This window comes from Cololabis saira, chromosome 4 (assembly GCF_033807715.1).
Source record: "Cololabis saira isolate AMF1-May2022 chromosome 4, fColSai1.1, whole genome shotgun sequence".
Lineage (NCBI taxonomy): Eukaryota > Metazoa > Chordata > Actinopteri > Beloniformes > Belonidae > Cololabis > Cololabis saira.
The window spans coordinates 32,922,212-32,947,580 of record NC_084590.1 but is presented as its reverse complement, the minus strand read 5'-3'; the positions used below and the strand labels follow the sequence as shown (position 1 = coordinate 32,947,580).

The window sequence follows — 25,369 nt, the reverse complement described above, 5'->3', positions numbered from 1 at the left end:
GTTTCAGAGAGCACCCACGTGATCGCCGGGCATCAAATCTTATCTAATTCATGCTTCCATGCACTGACATTTAGTTCCCTGATTAGGTTTAACGGAAAGATTTTGAAAAGAGGATAATGGAATTGAGTAATGACACCGACTTATGGTTTGTTTATTGGATTTCCTAATGTGATTGACTTCAAAATGTTGACTTCCATGAGAACACAACACTGCAATTTTTCTTTGCAGGCTTAAACACAAATCTTTTTTTTTTTTCTTATTTGTATGCAGTTGTGGCCAAATGTCACTGAGAGGGGAAGGGAAGGGTGTTAGGACTGATCTTGCACACAAATGAAAGTGCAGCCTGATGTCCTATGGAAGAGTATTAGGGCCGTGCAGCAGAAAAAAATATTTGAGAGGGGAAGGTGTTTTTTTATTGTGCACTTCGAGAAAAAAGTCGAAATGTCGAGAAAAAAGTCGAAATGTCGAGAATAAAGTCGAAATTTTGCCCTTTTTCTCAACATTTCAACTTTATTCACGAAATTTTGACTTTTTTCTCGACATTTCGACTTTTTCTGGACATTTCAACTTTTTTCTCGAAATTGTACTTCAACTTTAATCTCAACATTTTGACTTTTTTCTCGACATTTCAACCTTTTTTCTCGACATTTCGACTTTTTTCTCGACATTTCGACTTTTTTCTCGACATTTTGACTTTTTTCTCGACATTTCGACTTTTTTCTCGACATTTTGACTTTTTTCTCGACATTTCTACTTTTTCTGGACATTTCAACTTTTTTCTCGAAATTGTACTTCAACTTTAATCTCAACATTTTGACTTTTTTCTCGACATTTCGACCTTTTTTCTCGACATTTCGACTTTTTTCTCGACATTTCGACTTTTTTCTCGACATTTTGACTTTTTTCTCGACATTTCGACTTTTTTCTCGACATTTTGACTTTTTTCTCGACATTTCTACTTTTTTCTCGAAGTGTAATGAAAAAAAATCATCCTCTAAAATATTATTTTTATTTTTTCTCCTGCCTGGCCCTAATACTCTTCGTAGTGTTATGACTGATCTTGCACACAAATGAAAGTGAAGCTGATGTATGGTAGTAGACAGTGGTAGTGTAGCCTCTGCCATCGACCCTCCCAGTGACTGACTGCCGTGAGAGGAAACGGTGATGACGCCAGCGCGTAAAATCGGCTGCTGAAAACAAGAGATGCTCCGGGTTAAGGCTGATTTATGGTTCCGCGTTACACCAACGCAGAGCCGTATACGGTGCGCGTCGCCGCATACCCTTAAGTTCTGCGTCGATTTAACGCGGAACCATAATTCAGGCTTTACGCCGTTTAAACGTGAACAGCGAGCGCCTGCCAGCACGGCAACCAGTAGGCTGCACATCCAGAGGCTCCTGGAGATCTTCGATTACGCGTGGGTTTCCAGATGGCCGGTGCGCTTTACACTTTGTCTGTGATTGTTTCTTTATTTTTCATTTTTTTGTAACATATTTGCATCTCTGTACAGGAACTTTACAGGCCAGTGAGTCTGATTTGACAAATTAAAAGTATCAAAAACGAGAAAGACATTGAGTTGGAGATGTCCACGGCTCCAAACCAGAGCTCTGTTTCCACCGACCCCTCCGGGACGGAGCGGCGGAGTCTCCTGCTGCTCCTCGGTCTGTGCGTAACCATCGCCGCCGCTACTTTGGTCGGAGGTGTGTATTCGCTGCTCAGTCTCCTCCGGATGAGGAGGAAGACCTCCCTGTGTGTGATCGTGGCGTCCATGTCCGTGGACGACCTGCTCAGCGCGGTGCCGCTCTCCGTGTTCATGCTCCTGCAGTGGGGCGCTCCGCCGGGTCACGGCTCCCTGCTGTGCGCTTTATCCGGACTCCTGTACGTGTTCCAGGGGGTTTCCAGCAACATGAAAGCGTGCCTTATAGCAGCCTATACTTTTTATGTCACCAAGCGGTTCGGGGTGCTCCGGTCCGGCCGGCGGCCGCTCGCGGTGCTGTGGGCAGTGGCGGCTGTGTGGGCGGTCAGCCTGGCCGTCAGCGCGCTGCCTCTGTGTGGATGGGGCAGCTTTACGCAAGCCTCCCTCGGCTGTTTCCCGGAGAGCGACGGCTTTTACGTCCTGCTTCTCTTCTCTTTGTACTCCGTGTGTTTCTGCGGCTTGCTGTTTTTCTTCACCCCGCTCACGTATCAGCTGCTGTGCTCCAGAGAGCCCCAGAGGAGCTTGCTGTACCCGGGCTGCTTGGACGTGCGGGCGAGGGGGCTGAGCGGCCCCGCCTCCGCTCCGCTCTGCGACCTCCAGTCGTTTTCCCGGGACAGCCCGGACAGAAGTTTCTGCGCGTACAGCGAGCTGAGCCCCGGTTCGTGCGGGACGGAGGTCGGGGAGAGAGGGGGTCTGTCCCCGGGGAGGACGGCCGCTGTCGGGGACACGCCGGCGGTGTTCGCTCAGAAGCGCTTCTCCATGATCCTGGCGGTGGTCCGGGTTATTCTGTGGATGCCAATGATGGTAAGCAGCAAGAAAAGACTCAATTATACAGTATTTAGACCCCAATGGATTTAGATGACTGCAAAACATTTAAAGAAAGGAGGGGAATTGTTTTAATTTGCACATTTACCATACCTGTGTATTTTGAGTGTTTGGTTACAATGACACCTCTTTCTAGTGAATACACTATAGCCTATATATATATATATATATATATATATATATATATATATATATATATATATATATATATATATATATATATATATATATATATATATATATATATATATATATATATATAGGCTATATATATATATATATATATATATATATATATATATATATATATATATATATATATATATATATATATATATATATATATATATATATATATATATATATATATATATATATATATATATATACTACTGTGATATTATTTATATTGAAAATGAGTTCAATTTTGTATTTTATTGTCCTCTGTATCATGAGTTGCGTTAGAAATTATTTGATAGGTGTAAGAATTTGGATTTGATGTGGGTAAGTGATGCTGAGAGGCTCAAATTGATTTTTGATTATAAAGTATTTGCACTTGCTGACTATTTAGAGAAAGCGTGGGATAAACGAAGAAAAGTAACATATATGGGAAAATATCCAGTCTGGTTTTTGTTGGGGAGAAATAAATATTAAGTATTTTTATTTTGTTTATTTATTTTTTAATTTGGTTTATTTATTTTGTTTTTCTGGTGTAAATTGCCCCAACACCAATTAAGTAAGTGTGATATTGTATATTGATGATTTTCTGTTTCTGCTGTCTTATAATCCTGTAAGGGATTGGTCTTCGGACATGACACAAAAATAAAACTCATTCATTCATTCATTCATTCATTCATTCATTCATTCATTCATTCATTCATTCATTCATTCATTCATTCATTCATTCATTCATTCATGTGGGTGTTTGAAGTTACTACCAACTCCAGAAGTCTGCTCTAACACAGTTTATGTGGAGCCAGCTCAGTCTGACAAATATAGTATCTCATTCAGTGAGCTGCTCAGATTTACTGGCTTCTGTCACCCCTGACTGTCATAGTGTATTGCATTTGGAGTGTTTCAGCAAACGGATTCTAACGTCATTACCAAAGGCACGCCCAGATGGTTGGGTGGGGGGGCGAGGGGGGGGATCCGGTGGCTGACTCCAACCACTAAAACTGGTTTCTGTCAATATAGGTCTTACGACATTTGAAAATGAAGATCTTGTCATGTATTTCTTGTGCTATCTTGACCAAAGCAAGTCACATGCTTCACATTGTTGTCAGGAAATTCAGTTTTTTCTTTTTCTTTTGGAAATGGAAAAAATGGAAATGTGTCTCCTTTAAGCAAAATGCAATTGGATTTATTCATTTAGTAGGAACTGTTTGACTCCACTAACCTTGTGGCCAAAAAGTCCACAAGGTTAGGAGTTATGATTCTAAACCTCTGTGTGCATCCATGTGTAAGTAAACTAGCAGAGCCTCTGAAGTAGCCCTGGCTTGAAGCATTGTATTCATGAAGGTGATATGAGCTTCAAGGGTTGGCAGTGTTGGTTAAACTGTGTAATAATTTGGAAGTGTTCTTTTCCCATCATTTGTGGTGAATTAAGAATTAAATGTTGTGTTGTTTGTAGAGACCCAATAGGAAGCTCTTTCTATCCAATAAACCGAGCTTAGGGTGGCATTTATTCTTAGGGCTTTGAAGGTGTTGAAGTTTACTTTACTTAATTGCAAAACCAAACAAACAAGTTTTTGGCAACTTAAAGCTAACATTTCAGTATTTTAACAACCAAGTCTATAGTTTCCAGGTTTCAGCAAACCTCTATGATCCTGTCTGAGCTTGTTCATTTTTTACATTTGGAGGTATATCATTTAAGGTCCGTACTAACAGAAGGCATCACCTGTTCCTGGGCTACAAAAAACAGTTTACCATTGAAATGTCTAACTAAAAAAAGTATACTCTATAATAGAACATTAAATGCATTTATTCATGTTGAATTTTGGCTCAGACATAATATGAGAAAAGGAAAAGGTAAAATAAAAGGAAGACCATTGTGACGGAAGGGTCAGTGTAGTTTCTTCTAATTCATATGTCTCCTCTCTGTAATTTCCTCATGCATTTTGAATCACTGACTCTTCTGTGAATTAATTTCCTCTTCCCTTCCAATTTGCAGACGTTGGTACTCATAAGGCATGCAGTGAATGCACGCAGCTCCTCCTTGGAGACTCTGAGCTTCCTTCTCACTCTGCTTGCACCTGCGGTCACTCCACTGTTTGTGCTGTCTGAGCGCTGGATCCACATGCCGTGTGGCTGCTTCATTAACTGCAAACGGGATCCAACACAGGAACCCTCAGGTAGACGATGATGAAAGTTGCTAATGATTTCCCATCAAGTGTATTTTCACACAATAAAAACCTTGAGCATATTTCAAATTATAGAAGAAATAGTTAAAAGGCTTTTTTGTTTTGTTTTGCTCTCAGGGTGTAATTAAAGTATTCTCATTTGTCTTCTATGCAGAGATGAAAAGAAGATTTGAGTTTAACCTGTCCTTTCAACAAGGATATGGAGTGTACAAATTGTCACATGCCAGCAAGTCTCACAACAGTCCTCCCATAGAAAAACAGGCTTATCGCAGCTTTTTTAACTGTGACTTCCCAAACGCCCATCTCGATGCGCTGGAAAGTGGCGGGTTCTCCAGGCTCGGCCCTAATTTCAATTTCAGCCGGGTAGACAGCTCATCCAACGCAGGCCTCCTTTTGGATGCGGTGACTGATGGAGGGGAGGTGCTGGCTCTCTGTCCTCCTCAACCCCACGAGAGCCACAAGGATGATGAGGAATTCCACTGCGTCCCTTCGCTGCCTCCCCATCTCCGGGAAAAGGATAACAATCTCACTGACACCTCGTCTGTGTTTGACGGGCCTGAGAGGAGGCTGTCGCACGAGGAGTGTCGGAAAATCGAGCTGACAGACTGGGAGTGGTGCAGGAGTAAATCAGAGAGAACACCCAGACAGGTACAACAGTGTCCAGAGTGACCACTTTATTAGTCTAATCATGAACCATTACATTTAGTCATTTTCATCTGTCATTCCATGATTTATGGCTGGCTTCAATTGAATTTTCCACACATTGATGCTCTATTGCTTCTCCAAAGTAATTAAAACAAATGCTTCTTTATCTCACAATATATGGCGAGGCCATTTAGGAGTGATTAGTGTCTCAGGAGTATAAAAAGAAGACATGTCAATGTGTGTCTCTTAGATTTGTTTTGTTAATGAGGAAAATAAAAACTGGGTCTTTCCTCTCATGTGCAGTTTGCATATAGCCACACTTTAAAGAAGTCTTTAAAACGCACGCCTTTCTGATGCTCTGTTTGTTGCTCTGCGTGTGTTTGGGTTTTCTCCAGACCTTTGAGTAGGCCTCTTTATAATATGGCTGACAGACGGGAAGCTGTGCATGTGGTTTAGATGAAACAGTTAAAAATCTCTCCTGCCGTCTTTCATCTCCTCGCATCTCCCCTGCTTTCCTCGCACATCTTTTTCTGTTGTGAGCCTGTGTGGATCCTGACTAATGGAGCCATTGATCAAGACTCGATCAGATGCACACCTGCCTTTCAAAGGCTAAAATGCAATCATCACTGTGCTCTAATACTCTAAAATCAGACAGCCGAACTGTTCCAGCTCAATTTATCTATTCAATCTGGTGCGTTTATTAGAGAGAGGACCATTAAAAGGCAGTATTTATGAATTCGGGATCGTTGCTAATAGGATTTAAACACTGAAACGTTTCTTATATGTGTTGAATGCTTTTTATGCATGCTTGTTATTATTTTTTATGAAAGAAAAAAAAATCACTTCTGATTCATTAATTTAGTACCTACTTCATAATGCATTATTGTCTGTCTGCCAAAAGCCAAAGTTGTGTCCATAAAGTCAATTAATACTTAACTCTATCCAATGGTTTAAAAGCCAAAGAGCATTAAATATAAACAGTGATGCTTAAGAAAGCTTGCTGCAGGCGTAACGACCCAGGCACTACCCACTCATCCACTTTCAATCCATTCCTTTTTATTGTTGTTGACGTCCTTTGCTTTCATGATAGCAGAAGCGTACTTCTCTCTCTCTGGGTTTGGAGAGACTCTACTGAATGTTAAATAAGGACAGACCAGTAAATGCCTAATGGTTAATATATCTGGGTGTTGGAGGTAACCGACCCAGACGAGAGACCAGCCTCCCTCAGCAGAGCAGCCGCAGCCGTAACCTTTGAAACCGACTACAAAACAACACAACGAGCCTGTTTCGGACGCGTGCAAACCTTTTTTCGGACTGGAATAGGTGCGGAAACATGCATGCATACATGTGCACACAAGAACATGGGAACAAAGTATCTCAGTTTCTCTACTTTTCTCTACTTTGTAGTTTGAAATGTGTTGGTTTAAAAATCACCAGAGAGTGGAAAATCCATGGAGCATGCATCTACATTTTGGCCTTGGCACTCATTTTGCATCATGTATAAGTCTGAGATGTTCTCTGTTAGTTTGTGTGTAAGTGTGCAAGTGTGTGCGTGCCTGTCCTACTTCTGAATTTTTTACGTTGCGAAGTCTGTATTAAGGCTCCTCGGGGCTGATTCACTGAGGGGGACTGGAGATGTGGAAGTACAAGTACAGTATGCATCTGCACTAATGTACTGCATTCACAAATAAACATGAAAACATGGGCAAGCAAAAAGACAAGAAATAAAAAAAAAAAGTATTCAGCAAAACCGCTAGTTCCCAAATACAGTCACAGAAGATTTAAGATTTTAAAAAAAAAGAAAAGAAAAAGCTTACGAACACACTAAACCAAATATTTTTTTGTAGACACACAAAGCCAACGGATGAAAATAAAATGGGGTAAAAAGTTTGTTTCATGTTTTTCCTGGCTGTGTTTTGTTCCTTGTTAGCAGACCTGATGTCGTTACCCAGCGTCATTTCTCCTCACTGTCAGACCCTCTGGCCTTTAGCATCCACAGGGAGACGTGGAATTAAAGCTTAAAGACACATTTACCCTCTCTGTGACTTTATACTCTGTTAGCGAGCGCAGACCTGCGGGTGTACCGGTACTCATAATCCCTTTCCCAGAGGCAAAATGTGATCTAATGCGCATTCAGATGTAAGGCACTAAAAACCATTTACTCTTCAGACAATTCATTCAATCCCATAGAATGAACATGTTCCCACCAATAAAACGTTGTTACGGCCCTGATTTCTGCTTTTAGTTTTATCCATTCTTGATTTTTTTCATTCTTTTTTATGCCTTTTTTTGGTCTTGGCATTAATCGTCTTATTTTTGCAGCTTTGTTTCAGTTAGGGTGAGTTTTCATGTTGGCTCAATGTAAAGCAATGACGCCCTAGTATAGCATTAGAGCATTCCTTTGTCAAGGTTCTTCACGATGCATGAACTTAAAAGCGACTGAAGATCTAAGTTAGAAGAGTTTGCAGCGTATAAGTGTCTGCGGAACACTCCGGTTTGAAGAGTTAGTTTATGGTCATGATGTCCTTGGGTGAAGGGCATTGAGGGGGAGACAGCTGAGAAACAGTTTGTTAGTCTCACTGCTGTTAAAAGGATTGGTGGGACACAGAGGAGGATGTGTTTACATTGCTGCAGTATGACCTGTTTTCTGTGGCGCTTTCCCTGTCTTTGCTTGATGCCTGGTTGAAAGCTCGTCTTCAATTCAGGGGGAAAAAGGAGTTATAACAAGAAAGACCTTCAGATTCACAAGAAGCTGAAGATAAGAAAACTTGAAGCATACACTGGAATTCAACAGAGATAGAGAAAGGTCCTTGTTCTGAAATGATTCAGGTCATCAAAGCACATTTCATGTCAATAAAAACTGGTCTTTAGGCTTCAGGAATCTCACACTAAGACTCATTTTGGAGTATTTAAACCTATTTCTGCTGTTTTTAGCGGGCTATGGGATGACTTGGATATACTTTTGCAATAAAGATGAACAAAAAAGCTATGTGATGCTCGCTTCTCGCTCTCTGTTGAACATAGATGACAGTATAACATGTTTTAAGTGCAGAACCAAAGGTGTACTGGCAGTATTTTCTGACTCCGACCATCCAACCAGACTTTTGCGAGAGAGAAATTATCCTTTTTTCGTCGTTGGTGTGCAGTTTGTAAAGCTAGTGACCAATATGAGCCCGTTAATGGATGATGTTAAGAATGTTGTTTTTGTTTCATTCAATGTGCAAGCAGCAGAACTTGCAGATGTTTTCCTTCATGCATAAAAGCATTTTCACAAAGCTTGACGCTTCTTCCTACTGTGATTCCTCCAATTAGACTGTCTGTAGGAAGATTTCACATCACTCCTCCTGTCTGTCCTTAGGTAGAATAAAAAATCTGCTTTAGGCCTGTGGATCAGCAACAAAACAACCAAAAGAAGGTGGGTTCATTAAAACAGCATTTCCTGCTGACCAGACTCCCAGACATACAGAGTTTGATTTAAGCCTTCAGTGAGCTTGGGTATCTTTCACAAACACTTGATATTCACCACCATTTTGAACTGTTGAGAAAAAAACTAGAAGACTCTCATTCTCTTCAGTTTCCTCCCATCTGATGTCAGAGTCTGTGTGTAAAGCCAATGCTTTGGAAAGGCATTGAAGTGAGTTTGATTACCCGTGACCCCCACAATGTTTATGTGTGAACCAAGTTAGTTCCTGGTTAATATACTGTTAAAGACTTAACCATATTTCATTCTGGGGAACAACAGTGCTGGAAGAAAGGTTTATATTGTACCAAAGGTGGTCAATAGTGTTACCATTTCTGTTCGGTCTCACTCACAATGTGGTAACACTAGGCATGAGAGGTTGCTGGTACTGGGTCAGCCAGAGCAGCATTTCCTAACTCCGGTCCTCAAATACCCCCTGCCCTGCATGTTTTAAATGTTTCCTTAGTACTTCAACACACCCTGATAGGGATGACTGTGTCGCCAGCAGACATTGGTGCCAAGCTGATGACGACCATTAATTAGAATCACGTGTGTTGAAACAGGGAAACATTTAAAACTTGCAGGGCGGGGGTACTCATGGACCAGAGATGGGAAACACTGAGCTATTGAGCCACACTAATAAGAGGGTTGACTTTGTGAAAGAGTCAGCTACTGCTCCAGCAGTATAAGTGCTACTGATCAGCAGTGAATTTCTCAGCAATAAAGAAAAGGATCCTATCTTTGACAAGTGTAGTCATGCTATGCCCCCAACTTGGCATCCAGGTGTAAAGTGAGAGAGAAGCTGTAGCTTCCAGGAGGATTCCTTATAGATCCTCGAATCTTCAAAAAGTAGAATATATCAGACTCCCCTCTTCTGGAACCAATTTTAGGCTTAAAACATTTTTTGCTGTCAATGATGCACACACATAGGACTGGCTTGAATAACCCTGAACCATCCATTTGGTCATGACAATATTCTTCTGGGGGGCCTGCCATAGGTAGGTTTCCATTAGTGGGGTCTGGGATACTATTACAAAGCTTCCAGCATGGATCTTGTCTCCATTACTATGAACATCCCCATAACAATTATTGTCTGGACCTTCTACAGAGCCAAACATCATGATCTAAGGGCGCTCTTTGAGTTTGAGTCAGAGCTTTCTTAGCTTCGGTTTACTGTTTCTCTTTTGCTTTGGCACTATTGTATTATGATTTCCTAATTTATTTTAAAAGAACTTCCCCTGGTGTGAGATTCCCTCTTTTCTCACCCCTGGTAACTGTGTCACCTGTGTCTTAATCTCCCTTGAGTGTTTGTCAGTCTACATATGGCTTTTTGTCTCATTCCTCTCTTGCTGGTTTGTTTGCGTGGCCTTGTTAGTCTGGCTCTGTATTTATGAATCAATTCAATTCAATTTTATTTATATAGCATTTATTACAATACAAATTGTCTCTAGCTGCTTCCAGAGACCCAGAATATGACTGAGTAGAATATGACCCTGAGCAATAATTACATAAAGAATGGCAGGTAGAAATTCCTTTTGTGGAACAAAAACCCTAAGCCAAACAGTGGCAAGGAAAAACTCCCCCTTAGGAGAAAAGAAACCTTGAGCGGGACCTGGTGTCACGTCTGGGGGTAAGGTGTGGACCCAAACGCAGGAGAGAGAGGGAGGCCAGAGGCAGGAGTTCTCAAAAAACAAAAGGATTTATTCCACAAAAAAACAAACTAAAGCGCTGCAGAGCAGGATCAAAACAAACTAAAAAGGGATCAAAAAACTTGAGGAGCAAAACGTAGCAGGAAACATGGGAAACAAACAGTACAGTCCGACAGGGAACAAGGGAATGACAAGACCAGATATAATGAGGGGATAACGAGACATGACGAGACACAGGTGCAGACACAATCAGGGCAGATGGGACACAGGCGGGGCAAAACAGAAACTGAAAGCTGGGGGGAATGTCAACCTTGACACCTGGCTCGTAACGGGTGTACTACATAGGGATGCAACGGATCAAAAAACTCATGGATCGGATCGTTTCTCGGATCAGGGTCATGGATTGGATCATTTTTTTTGGATCAGCCAAAAAAAAAAGATAAGACAAATAAACATAACTTTTGTCTTTTTGCTTATTAATACTTTTAAATGATTAAATTGAAATATATGAAATAAACCTAAAGTGCACAAGCCATTATATCTTTTTAACATAATTAATGAAAAACATGCATATTAGGTTAATTGGTGATTCTAAATTGCCCGTAGGTGTGAGTGTGAGTGTGCATGGTTGTGTGTATCTATGTGGCCCTGTGATGGACTGGTGACCTGCCCAGGGTGTAACCCCTGTCTCTCACCTGAAATTAGCTGGGATAGGCTCCAGCAGACCCCCATGACCCTGCAAAGGATAAAGGGGGTATAGATAATGGATGGATAATGAAAAACCATGTGCAACTTAAGAAGGCAAGTCATCTTCCTTGAAACATGGACAGTGAAATAAATAAAGCCTATGTCCACATCTTCAAAGAAGAGTCAAAGAAAGAAAGCAGAGCATACCTGAGCTTATTTCAAAATCTTTTTCTAAAAGACAACAATGTCATTGTCTGAGGAGAGTGTGGACCTCTTTGCAGTCCCTATGTCCCTTGTCTGCACCTATAAACACACTGATAGTATTTGTGATGGCCTTCATTTTCACTCCTGTCAGCGAAACACCGGTGATGTCGCTTCAAATGCATGGCCATGCTTGGCGTGTTTCCACTGTCATATGGCTTTCTTGTGCCACAGTGCCTACACACTGTCACGGTTTCATCCACTAACCTCTTTCCTTCATCATTTTATTTGACATAGAAGCCAAAATGCTCCCATACAGGGGATTTAAATGATGCGGGCATTGAAGCTCTGCTGTTCCTCCAGTTGCCACGCTGTGTGCGGACTGAACATAAGCACAACTTTTTTTTTCATATATCAATCCGAGGATCACGTATGTGCCGAATCGTAGATATTGATCCGAATGGATCACGGATCAGCGATGATCCGTTGCACCACTAGTACTACACGGATGATTATGTACAGATTTAGACAACAGACACTGAGGTGGTCAGAGGGTGGGACTACAGGTCAGGATGTCAGTGAGTATCCAACAGAGACATCTATACAGACAGGTGGAAGCGAGCACTGGGGTGATCAGAGAGTGGGACTGCAGGGCAGCATGCAGTTCATGAGGCTCTGGCCTGCAAACATGCACAGAAGAGAAAAGGAGGGGGCAGACCAGCACAACAAACTACAAGAACAATGGAAAACAATTCTGGTTATGAGATACTTCTAATTAATAAGTGAGGGTTGATCTGAAGAAAGGAAAGAAAAGGAGAGGAAGGGGTGAGGGGCACCACTCAGTAGATCATATTGGTGTCCCCGTGCAGCGTAGGCCTATGGCAGCATATCTATGACAAAGTTATGTTTAAGATGAACTGCTCTAGTCTTGTCCTGTAGCGGTAGCTATGACTACTGGCCCTAACACACTAGAGTTTACACTAACTATGGGCTTTACTAAACATAAACGTTTTAAGTTTGGTTTTAATGGTGGAGGTGGTGTCAGCCTCCTTAACCCAACCTGGAAGTTGGTTCCATAGTAACGGTGCCTGGTTGCAGAAGGCCCGCCTTCCAAATCTGGAATACTCTAGGAACTACGAGTAAACCTGCACTCTGAGAACGGAGAGCTCTGTTAGGAACATAAGGCACTATTAGGTCTTGCAAATATCATGGAGCTAAGCCGTTTTGGGCTTTATACGCAAGTAATAAAATCTTGCGTTTTAGAGTTTTGTGGGGAGCAATTGGATGGAGGCTAACACAGGAGAGACGTGGTCTCTCTTGTTGATTCTTGGCAGCACTCACGCTGCTGCATTTTGGAACAGCTGGAGCCTATTCAGAGAATTACTTCCTGCTAATAATACATTACAGTAATCTAGTCTAGAATATAGAAATGCGTGAATCACTGTGAGAGAGGATGCTACTACTTTGTTATATTACGGAGAGGGAAAAGCGCTGTCTTACAAACCTAATTAATATGCTGTTTAAATGACAAATCATGGCTGAAAATAACCTCAAAGTTTCGCACAGTAGCACTGGAGGCCATCACAACACCATTTAATCCCTTCCTAAGGTGTTTGGGATCAAAATTAATAACCTTGGTTTTATTGTAATTTAGAAGGATAAAAAAATTAGTGGACATCCAGTCCTTCATGTCCCTAAGACATGGCTGAAGTTTGGCTAACGGTTCTTTTTCATGTGGCTTCATAGATAAATACAGCTGCATATCATCAACATAGCAATGAAAATGAATACTGTGATTCTGGATAATACTTTCCAAGGGCAAGTATAAATTGAACAAGACTGGCCCTAGCACTGAACCCTGTGGGACACCGTAGCAGACCCTTGTCTGTTCTGAAGAAACCACATGAACATGAACAAAATGGAATCTGTCAGTAAAATGCTGTGATCTACAATATCAAAAGCAGCACTGAGGTCCAGTAGAACTATGGAGAGTAATTCATTATCTGAAGCCATAAGAGGGTCATTCGTGACTCGAACCAGTGCTGTTTCTGTGCTATGATGCATTCTGAACCCTGACTGAAAAAGTTCAAATAGATCACTCACTCACTCACTCACTCATCTTCTCCCGCTTATCCGTTACCGGGTCGCGGGGGCAGCAGCCTCAGCAGGGATGCCCAGACTTCCCTCACCCCAGACACTTCCTCCAGCTCTTCTGGGGGGAGTCCGAGGCGTTCCCAGGCCAGCCGAGAGACATGGTCTCTCCAGCGTGTCCTGGGTCTTCCCCGGGGTCTCCTCCCGGTGGGACATGCCTGGAACACCTCCCTAGGGAGGCGTCCAGGAGGATCCGATACAGATGCCCAAGCCACCTCAGCTGACTCCTCTCAATGTGAAGGAGCAGCGGCTCGACTCCGAGCTCCTCCCGGGTGACCGAACTCCTCACCCTATCTCTAAGGGAGCGTCCAGCCACCCTGCGGAGGAAACTCATCTCGGCCGCTTGTATCCGCGATCTTGTCCTTTCGGTCACTACTCAAAGTTCATGACCATAGGTGAGGGTAGGGGCGTAGATTGACCGGTAAATCGAGAGCTTCGCCTTTCGACTCAGCTCCCTCTTCACCATGACGGTCCAGTACATCGACCGCATAACTGCGAACGCTGCACCGATCCGTCTGTCAATCTCACGCTCCATTGTTCTCTCACTCGTGAACAAGATCCCGAGATACTTGAACTCCTCCACCTGAGGCAGGACTTCTCCACCCACTCGGAGAAGGCACGCTTGCAACTACCTTTTTATAGAGTTTTAAATACAAATCGATAGTTGTAAATTGGTCTATAATTAGCTAAAATGTCTGGGTTAAGAGAGGGTTTTTAAAGTAAAGGTTTAATTACTGCAACTTTATAAACCTGTGGCACATATCCACAAGTTTAAGGATAACTTGATCTGGTCGAGTATTGTCGTACCAATAAGAGGAAAAACATTTTTGAATAGTCGAGTCGAGATGGGGTGTAACAGACACTTAAAATGATTTAGCTCTATTGACGAGTGAGGTCAGCTCAGGGAGGTCTACAGGAACAAAGCAGTTTAGAGTCAAGTCAGTTCCTAAGGAATTCGTTATACCTGAAGAAATGCCCACAGCCGCTGCTGTGTGAGCCTGGTTGATTTCCTCTCTAATTCTGTTGATTTTAATGCTAAAGATGGTCATAAAGTCTTCACTACTGAGAGCTGCAGGAATGCACAGCTTGTGACTCTTTGTCAACCTGGCTATAGTGCTAAACAGAAAATGTGGGTTATTTTTTCATTATTCTATATCAACGATGAATAATAAGCTGTTCTAGTTTTGTCAAGGGCTTTTCTTATATAGTATTAGACTATCTTTCCATGCATGATAAAAATCTAGAGACTTAAAAGAGTACCACTTCCTTTCCATTTTACACACATTTTGTTTCAGCATGCGGATATGCAAATTATTCCAGTGAGTTGAGCTCCTTTGGGTAAAGACCCTCTTTCTCAAAGGATCAACTGCATCTAAAGCTGAGTGTAGCAAATCTGCAGTGTTACTGACAAGGAAATCAACATCTGTAGGGGTAGAACATAGGTCACAGCCCTGAACTTCATTATATTTCACTGTAGGAAGGCGAGAATTGATGGCCTCCCTACATTTAGCAATAGCTTTTTTTTGTATAAACATTTGCTAAAGTAATACCTCATATTTGGCACTTTAACGTTGATGATGTTAAATTCAAACGTTATTAAATAGTAGTCGGATAGAGGGGAGTTTACAGGCGACACTAACAGGGTTCTACACTGTAGCCGAGGACAAGATCAAGAAGATGATTAAAGCAGTGCGTTGGTTTGTTTACTTTTTGTAAAATGCCCATCGATTCTAGAAGAGAATTAAAAGCTAATTTAAGATTATAGCTGTAAATATCCATATGAATGTTAAAGTCACCCACTATGATGACTTTGCCTGTACTGATCAATAAACCAGATAGGAAAACTCAGACAGAAACTCTAGACAAGCACCAGCATGGGGGGTACACTACCACTAACAAAACTGGCTTCTCGGATTTCCAGCTCGGGAGTTTTAGACTCTTTAGGCTTTCGAACGTATTATAATTGCATTTAGGTTTAGATTTTATTTGAAGACTGGAATTATATCCCAGCCACTCCTGGGCCCGTGCTTCAGGGAATTGATAATTAAAGTAGCCGGGAGGCATCGATTCATTTGTATGATGTCTAGTGCTAATTCTTCTTATACTCAGTCTTTGAATTGTTCTGGTTTTCTGGTAATCCTACATAAGTAGCATCTTTGGTTATTATTAAAGGACAATGAACTTCAACCATTCCTGCCTCCATGTACTGTTGTGTTTGGGTCCTTCATATCTCCTGCATGACACCAAAACATGTCCCCGCTTTGTGATATTGAACTTGGGGCCAGAAAAACTGCTGGGTAGGGGCTGGTGGTGACTCAGTGGTGATTGGTTATGTTGAAGTCAGGAGATGACATTGTTAAATTGCTGCAATGTCCCCTTATGAGTATGAGTCATTTTTTTTCTCATTCATTGCTACTATCGTGGTTAACGCTAACTGAATTAAAGTGACTATCTCCAGCTTTTTCAATATTGATCTTGTCATTTCAGTATGTTTTTTTTCTTTGCTATCTTTTTATATTGGCAGTTGGCAAACAATGTAAGTGGTGTACTATAAGCACCAAGTGACATGAAGCAGTAGTTTGCAGTCAGTTGATTCTACTGGGATCGATCATTATCTGTATAAGAAGAGTGCATTTGAAGCTTCTTTTTCCTCATGCTGCACAGCAACATGTTGCAAATAGAGAAAACAAGCAGGCCTGGGATGCCACTTGGAACACGTCCACTTTTTTCAGTCACAGTTAGCTACTATACTTGGCTTATAGTTTATGTTAATTAATTCTGCTAACTGAGAATATTGTTACATTCATTCAGATCAAATCTGCCCAAATATCCTCCCCAAGTCATTGTATGTAAACAATATCTGAAACAAATAGTTAGGGCTGAAACAAGGACTAGCCGAACTATCCCATCACTTGGCTTGCTGCTCTGGGGTTAGTCAAGCCTACGGGTGTTGTTGGCTGATTGTCTGTGGGTCCCGCTAGACTTTCGCTTGGAAGGGTCCTGAAATTACATCCAGCGGTTCCACCAGATGCAGTGCCGAGCGGCCACTGAACATTCACAGCGGGACCTCCCATTCAAATGTAATTTTGGAGGAGACATGAGAAATAAATGTTGCTTTTAGCCAACGCCTGAGTCGTTTCAGCTGCCTGCTGCATAGCCAGGCTGCATTCTCAGACTCCTCCAGGCCACCCCAAAGCCAATAGTGACAGTGTATTGTTACAAACAACTGCACAGCTCTATTAGGTCCTCATCTCCTTGTACATCCCCTTTATGCAGTCATTTCAACAACTCAACTTGAAGCACTTGGAGCTTAATTGTACATCAACCTTACTTTAGATGTCAGAACTTCAATGGAATTTGTTATCTGCAAATATTGCCTGAGTTTACTATTCTATTACTAAGTGTAGTATTTACATTCCTCTGTAAAATCTCTAGTCTGCCTCTGGTATTTATTTTCATGAAAAGTTACAATGGTTCGTAGGGATGATTTATAATGGAAATATACCAAAAACTTTGAACTATAATGGCATAAACAAATGCCAACCTCCCTTTGGCACAAAACAAAAAATATGACTTTGGGGAACAAGGAGAGTCCCTAAAGTGTGGATTTGTTTTTCTATGTGGTTGCCACAGTGATCTGGTGAAAGCAATATGCCGCTGAAATCTTAATGTTTGTGTCACGTACATTTATGTCAAAATGTTTTATGTCAAGAAAAGTCTACAGAGTAAGAGCTACCGTAATTGATCTACGTTTCAATTTAAGAATTGCAGTCTGTCTGTAACAATTTCAGACCATGAAAAAAGGCATCCAGGGAAGATAAGAGATGGACATACTAGTGTTTCTGTTGTGTATCATAGCAAAAATCAGATAATAAAGTTTTAATCATATAAATGATTTAGACGCTTTAATAAGATCTGCCACAGTCTCCCTGATGTTGCACCATGGGGTGCTTTTCCTTTCCATGTGCGTTTTTGGGGACAGTTTATACCAACCAGGGCTCACTTTTATGTACTGTCTTATGAGTAATAAAAATATTTCATGAACCAGCCAGAAAGAAACCACACAGAACTTGTTTGTGCTATTGAACACATATCCCTTTTTTTTCCTTAAAGGGGACCTATTATGGCATCTAATACCTATTTTAAACAAGCCTTGAATGTCTTGAAAACAAACTTTTGATTGTTTTTGCTAAATAAATGAGAAATTCAGCCTCTGAGCCATGTCTTTACCATCCCATTCTCTAACCTCATTATCTATGCAGGATTCTGAGTTGGCGGGGAGGCTATGATAATGAGGCACTGTGCTGATTGGCTGCCTGAATGACGCGATACACCGCTACGAAAAAATGGCGGAAACTCCGGCCGGCGGAGTTAGTTGTGGGTGTGGTTTCATGCATCGGAGGCCAACCTATGTAAATCGCTCCTGTCGTTACGTAACAACGGGAGCAGAATCTGAACGGCTCGTAGATCCACATCACACTGGACGGCTCATCCGGGCGGCTGTACAGACACTGCAGAACTTGGTTGCTTTCCTCCTTCTCTGAGTTAGCAGGCTGAGGAGAGACCACTTTATACATGTTAAAGCAAGAGAAAACGTGTTTTTCATAATAGGTCCCCTTTAAATGGGGCAAACAGCCAAATAGCCATGTTTGCTCTATTTAAGTAATGTAAGTCAGTATGTGTGCATTCTGTGTCCAAGATGTTCTGTGATTTACTAAGTGGATGGGACGTGTGAGCCAGTAAAAGTAATATTTTGATCCTATTTAGTATGACAATGTCTGCCCTAATGAAAGCAATGATGTTCTCTTAACAGTACTTTTACAGTTTTCACTGCCTATATTTCAGAAATCATGTTTGTGCCACGAATGGACCCCCCCTAGATTAAATATTTTCTCTTTTACTTTTTACACCAAGACTCGGTTGGATTCAATATTCACACAAATGTAATGAAAAACATTAATATTGAAACAGATATGGTTTAGTCCTGGAGAAAAACAAATTGATGTATGAAGAAAAGAAGGATTGTAGTTAAAAAAAATACTTAATAGTTAGGTGTCTTCTCAGTCATGTGTTTAGTTTTTAGTTGCAAACCAGAAAATATCTCTGTGACTATGTGTTAATGGTTGGTCAACACAATTATCTCCCTGCGCTTGATATCACAGACACATTCTAAGCTTAATGAGCTCAAACAGTAGGGATCAGACTTCCAGATGACGTGTCAGTATTTCAGGGAATAAGTTGATGTGCACTGACGGCACAAGACATTTTATAGCAGCAGGAGCAGTCATCTTTATTTTCCCTTGGAAACCTCGGTTCTATTAAGTCTTCGGGTAAGTTATGATAGTGAATAAAGCTGAATTTATGCTTCAGAGAAAGATCGATGCGGAACTTCTTTGGATGCCTACATAAATAACCTGAGCATTTATGCAGCGTTGGCCTGTGTTGGTTTGCACTGGGTGGCAGCTTGGATTTTGACATTTTTCCTCATAACAATTGCTGCTGAAAACTAAAGTCACAGGATGTAACTCTGGTTGTATGAGTACGGCGAAGAATAATTATGCTATACAGCACAGAGAAGGAAGATTTTGGAGTGGATAGTGACTGAACAGGCTTTTAACACAAATTGGCAGACCTTCTAAAATGAGAATATACTGTAGATGTAAACAGAACACTGTTTTTTGTTTTAGTATCAGCAGTAAACCTGATTCAATTACAGCCTTTGTTCCATGGGGTCAACATATACTAGACACATGCAAAAACAACAATGGCTCTTTTAACAAACTTACCTAAACTGAGTAGAGCATCTTTCATTTTAGGAGTTAAATGCCTTTCCTTTTTCTGTTATGGTAAGTCATGTCTTGGACTCCAATTTTTTTTTCTTCATTTTGCTTTTTCTGTGGTTTTCCTTCGCAGCGGTCATCGGGTGGTCTGTCGATTCCTCTGTGTGCCTTTCAGGGCACTGTATCCCTGCAAGCACCCACAGGGAAGACACTCTCTCTTTCCACCTATGAGGTCAGCAGCGATGGTCTCAAAATCTCCCCCAACAATGCCAAGAAGGTAATGGCACCTAAACCCAATCTTTAAAGTTTTCAGCAAGGCATTCTTGAATTCACTTACCAAACCAAATCTTATTTGGGCATATTGCGTTTTTTTTTGCGCTGAGAGTTATATTAAAAGAAAGCTCTAAGAGTGCTTTCAAACAACGATATACACCCTCACAACAAAAGCAAGTGGGTTCATCCGTTGCGGCTCCGCTTCTCCAGACAAGTTTTATTAAATTTAACCTTGTAGATTTAGCATAGCACTACAGATAATCAAGGGCACCATTTCTAATTCTCAGGTTATCAAATATTTTTTCCCAAGCCTCTAGGGACTCCGAGATAAGGCTATCGTTTGCGCTGGTGGCTGAAGCAGCAGAATCTGCAATATTAGATGACTGGAACATTTTCTAACCAACAACAGATAAGATCCTGGAAGCTGGAGGGAAGTGGAGGACAGTTACACGACTACCTCAACCCCACCCACCCAACACACATACACAGGACTCACATTAGAGATCATTTTAGGACAATCATTTTTTTATTTTTTTTTGCTTTCATTCAGCTTACTGCGGTTTGTTACACGCTTTTATTCACTTGCTGTTTAAACCTGCAAACCTGCACACGTAGCATCACAACTACTTTTGTAGGTTTAGGCAATGTGACATGTACATAAAACAACAAAATAAATGATAATTTAGGAATAATAGATGTCTCACAACAGAGATTACATACTGTGTAAATTTGTTTCATCCAGACATTTTACGAAGCACAACACACCACCTTCATTTGGCTTGAACAAGTGCTTTCATATGGGCCCCTAAGTTTTTTAAATTTGAACTTATACCTTAATGTTTTTTTTTTGTTTTTGTTTGTTTCAATTCTGAAGCAGACCGTAACTAATGTTAACAAATGCTTTAATGGGACATGATTTGCAATTTTTTATTTTTTTATTACAGAAAAGAGCACTTTTTTTCAATACACATTACAGAGAACACACCAACAGATTATTTTTTGAATCAAAATTACTGAAACTTGAGGATTTGGTTAAGTTACAGACACTCACAATCATGTACACAGCTAAATGTAAATTATTACCAGAAAACTTACAATACATGTTTACTTTCAGTGTAAATAACGAAGATAGTCGCAGAAAATTTAATTTTAAACATTTATTTGCCCGAACAACCTTAAAGCAGATGAGCACTTCAATTGTTGGAATTAAGTTATGGAATTCATTAAATTATGATTTAAAGTGCTGTATAAACATATTTCAGTTTAAATATAAATTTAAAGAGAAAAAAATAGCAATGTATGTATGAAATAGTCTAAATATATAATATATGCGTATGGAGACAGACTATTTATTTTCTTGTTTTTCTTTTCTTGTGATATTAATTAAGTAATTGTGCAGACCATCTGTTATTATTGTTCAGTTTTCTTTTGAGGGAGGGGCAGGTATAATAAGATTTTTTTCTTCCCGCTCCTTTCTGGTTCTGGAATATGTTTTTGATTGTGTTGTCATTTTACTTGCTTGCTTTTTTTTCTTTGCATATTTCCATGACCAGAATAAATAAAAATGAAATGAAATGAAATGAAATGAAATTGCAGGTAATGTATGGTATGCGTTATAAGTAATCAGGATAAAATAGGACTTGAATGATGCTGGTTGTTGAAGTAGTTTTATAATATAAAGTGCATATTTGAGTTTAGAAAAATAAACTGCTGTTGAGCTACTGTGACTCTGTTCTTCAATCTTTCTGCTTTAAAGGTGGAGGTTTATCGCTCAAAGTCCGTCGGCCATGAACCCAGTGCGGAAGACGCAGCGTCTGGAGGCCAGGCCGGGGACGGGAACGTCAGCTGTGTAGGGATGGGCATGGAAATCGGCATGGGTATGGGGATAGGAGCTGGGGTGGGCGATACCAACGTCAAGATCCACCTCGAGGTTTTGGAGATCTGTGATAACGAGGAGGCCATGGACAGTGTCTCCATCATCTCCAACATCAGCCAGTCCTCCACACACGCCCGATCTCCATCGCTGCGTTACTCCCGGAGGGAGAACCGCTTTGTCTCCTGTGACCTGGGCGAGACTGCGTCCTACTCTCTGCTCATCCCCACTAGTGGCAACACGGAAGCAGAGACCATCAATATCACTATTCCTGACACTGTGGAAGCGCACCGACAGAACAGCCGACGGCAGACACAGGAGAGCTCGGGGTATCATGAGGATATACAGCTGCTGAATGAGGCGTACAGAAAGCAGGCAGGGGAGGGGGAAGAGTGACTTAGCGGCAGAATAACAAGAGGGGGGACTCTCAGGAGGAGTTCAAAAGAGCAACAGAGACAGTAAAGGCTGAAAGACAAATATCCTGATCATTACACTTTTGCTTCTTTCCTATCAGCGCTTTAACAGAGCTGACAGGTGGCTCGGATAAAGATAACACTCACAGACAGTACAGCTAAAGCCTGGTACACTAGTCTATTTGCTTGCTCTTGTTCTTTCCCTTCAGGTAACATGATGAGAGCACACACATCACTTATCTGTATATCACATAGAGAAAGAAGCCCGTAAAACAGCAGACAAAAGCAAATTGGGTTAAACAAGTGAAAAAGACTGGGGCCAAAAGCCGGAAAGGGCATCAGTGCATCTGTATTCCAGGCGAGACTTTTGCCATATGGCAGCCTGTCATCATGAGACAGATGCAGCGACAGAAAAATTCACTTAGACTTTTAAAAGGAGGAGCCGTGTCTGATATAAACAGCTCATTTGGTCGGCATCACTGGTGACTCAGCTGTGAGGGGAGGGGCCACTTATAACCCATGTGTCTGACTCATTCAAGTATGTGTTGTGCATAAAGATAAGATTATCTGTAGTGATGTCACACAAGCACCAGATGTATTTAAATGGTTCTCTAAAAAGAACGTGTTTACATTAAATGGATTATCTTTAATTATGTTTTCTTTTAGAGCCAGCTGCTTTTTCTAACGTGCTTTGCGACCATTCAGGTTGCTACTTCCAAATCAGAGAAAGAACACGGTCAATGTTGAAAGCATATCATAGGATGGGGAGTCAGAGGAGTTGAGAGGCGAGTGAGGGAGAGGTTAGGGAATACTTATGCAGAACCGTTTTACAGCCTCGCACACGTTCAGTTTAAATGAGTGACTGTGCATATTTTATTTCAGCAGGCAGCACATGAATGTACATAGCAGAACCACTTTGGAGGCTCAATTCTCTTGCCCGCTCAGTTCACTTGTCATCCAATCAGTGAGTCACTGGGACCCCTTGCTTTCCAAATGCATAAATTGAGGGCTGGAGCAAAGCTTTCACTGATAGTATTATTCATGTTATAACTGTTTTGAATCATTACACAGACTGTGAAAATCAAAAGCATCTGAATCTGTATTCTTTCAGATGACATACGTAAGCACATTTACCGTACACGTATCTGCGTGTGCAAACAGCAGTAAATTATATATTGTCAAACAATTTTACAATATGTATGTATTTAGGTTTGTTTCATGGTGGTGTCTTTCAGTATTTCACATTGCTTCAACATTACCTCTACACTGTGGACTATATTTATAGACTTTTGTGAGTTCACTTCATCAACTGCAACAATTCCCATCCTCCTGAAGACTGCTTTCATAAAAGATTCATACCTGGAAATTACCTCCAACAATATTGGGAAGCATTCCTTAGTACCTGGGGCCAAATGGAAGAGAAAATGATTTGCAGGCACATGAATAAGAATGAGTGTTAAAGCTAGATGGTGTTGTTACCAGGTGCAGGGGTTCATTGTTGCAGCCTCATAAAGCTGTAGTAATTTAATCACCTTCATATTGTCAGTGTTATACAGGACTAAAGCTCAGATCCTGGTTAAGTATTTCCATAAATTCTATGATCAATTACCTGTTATCAGTGTTGTTTTTGAGAATTTGGAGTTGTTTATCAGTATGCTCATTCATTTACTTCACATCCAGATTCACATTTGGACTTGTTTGGTAACATACAATCTTCTCAAATGAAATTATTTGTTAAAACACTTCGAATTAAGTGCCCGTGTCAACTTCTTTTGAGGATGACTTTGATAATTATGTAACATCACTGGCTGTTGTACCCCTAGGGTAAGTGCAGTATGACGAATCCAAAATAGCCATATGATCTTTTTTTTTTTCTCTGTGCTTAAGGTCATGTAAAATTACTTCTGGATACATTCAGTTTTCTGGTGTTCAGGGAAGGTTTCACAAAATGTTTATGTATGTTTATTCATGTACAGCAGGCAAAGAGTGACGTAGTTTTAGAGCACCGGAAATACCAGTTTGAAGTCAAATCAGAAGAAAAGTTAAACATAACAAGAAGGGGACTCTCAAGTAAAAGAAACATGCTGTAAAATCTACAGTTACCAAAGGTTTTGACCAGCAACGAAATAAATACATACATCCTATGCAAATTGTTACTTTTTTAAACTGATAAAGGGGATGGATGGATGGGTGGATGGATGGATGGATGGATGGATGGATGGATGGATGGATGGATGGATGGATGGATGGATGGATGGATGGATGGATGGATGGATGGATGGATGGATGGATGGATGGATGGATGGATGCTGGTTATCAGATGGTCCAAGTTCTCGCAGATCCACCCACCCTTTATCTATCCCAGCGTATTCCAATTTAAAGGGGACCTATTATGGAATCTAATACCTATTTTAAAAAGGCCTTGAATGTCTTAAAAACAAGCTTTTGATTGTGTTTGCTAAATAAATAAGAAATTCAGCCTCTGAGCCATGTCTTTATCTTCCCATTCTCTAACCTCATTCTCTATGCTGGATTCTGAGTGGGCGGGGCTATGATAATGAGGCTCTGTGCTGATTGGCTGCCTGAATGACGTGATACACCGCTACGAAAAAATGGCGGAAGCTCCAGCCGGCGGAGTTGTTCTTGTTCTGGCCAGAGTTAGTTGTGGGTGTGGTTTCACGCTTCGGAGGCCAACCAATGCAAATTGCATTTTGGTTACGTAACAAAAGGGAGCAGAATCTGAACGGCTCGTAGAAGCCACATCACACTGGATGGCTCATCCGGGCGGCTGTACAGACACTGCAGAATTTGGTTGCTTTCCTCCTTCTCTGAGTTAGCAGGCTGAGGGGAGACCACTTTATATATGTTAAAGCAAGAAAAAACGTGTTTTTCATAATAGGTCCCCTTTAAGGTAAAGAAAATCTGCTGGAGCCTATCCAATGGCAGGGGTACACCCTGCATAGGTCACTAGTCCATCACAGGGCCACAGACAGACAGACAACCAAACACACTCACATTCTGTCATCTGGGCAATTTAGAATGACCAAGTCACCTAACGCGCATGTTTATTGAGTGTGGGAAGAGACCGGAATACACGGAGAAAACCCACATAATCACGGAAATACTCCACACAAAAATCCCCCCGCAGGGATTCAAGTTCTTGCAGACGTTTTTAATCATTTTCCATATCATCATTTCAATATAAATGCCAGATATTTCCAGAATTTCTTTTCTCAAGTCCACTTTCAAAAGATCAGCAACATTCATCCATCCATCCATTGTCTATACCCGCTTTATCCCTTGCAGGGTCACGGGGCAGCAACATTCAGATACATGGTAAATGGACCGCATTTGTACA

General features: G+C 41.1%; 2 protein-coding genes across 3 annotated transcripts in view; one reads left to right on the top strand and one right to left on the bottom strand.

The window, feature by feature from the left end:
* LOC133441826 (neprilysin-like) overlaps window positions 1-25,369 on the bottom strand; it is a 466,475-nt gene that overhangs the window by 75,461 nt on the left and 365,645 nt on the right. The window lies entirely within an intron of this gene.
* LOC133442386 (probable G-protein coupled receptor 149) lies at window positions 1,553-24,149 on the top strand. 2 transcript variants are annotated; one of them, XM_061720367.1, is made up of 5 exons: window positions 1,553-2,498; window positions 4,690-4,870; window positions 5,034-5,527; window positions 19,628-19,729; window positions 21,482-24,149. In XM_061720367.1, exons 1-5 carry the CDS (start codon window positions 1,581-1,583, stop codon window positions 21,992-21,994), a joined length of 2,208 nt encoding a protein of 735 aa, XP_061576351.1. In that variant the 5' UTR covers window positions 1,553-1,580; the 3' UTR covers window positions 21,995-24,149. The 2 variants fall into 2 exon arrangements, with proteins under 2 accessions (XP_061576351.1, XP_061576350.1); XM_061720366.1 differs by having other exon boundaries at window positions 19,586-19,729.

Coding starts and splice junctions, on each gene's coding strand:
- LOC133442386 (XM_061720366.1), top strand. CDS start 1,581: ATGTCCACGGCTCCAAACCAGAGCTCTGTTTCCACCGACCCCTCCGGG. Junction 2,499..4,689: donor TTCTGTGGATGCCAATGATG/GTAAGCAGCAAG, acceptor TCCAATTTGCAG/ACGTTGGTACTCATAAGGCA. Junction 19,730..21,481: donor CCCCCAACAATGCCAAGAAG/GTAATGGCACCT, acceptor TCTGCTTTAAAG/GTGGAGGTTTATCGCTCAAA.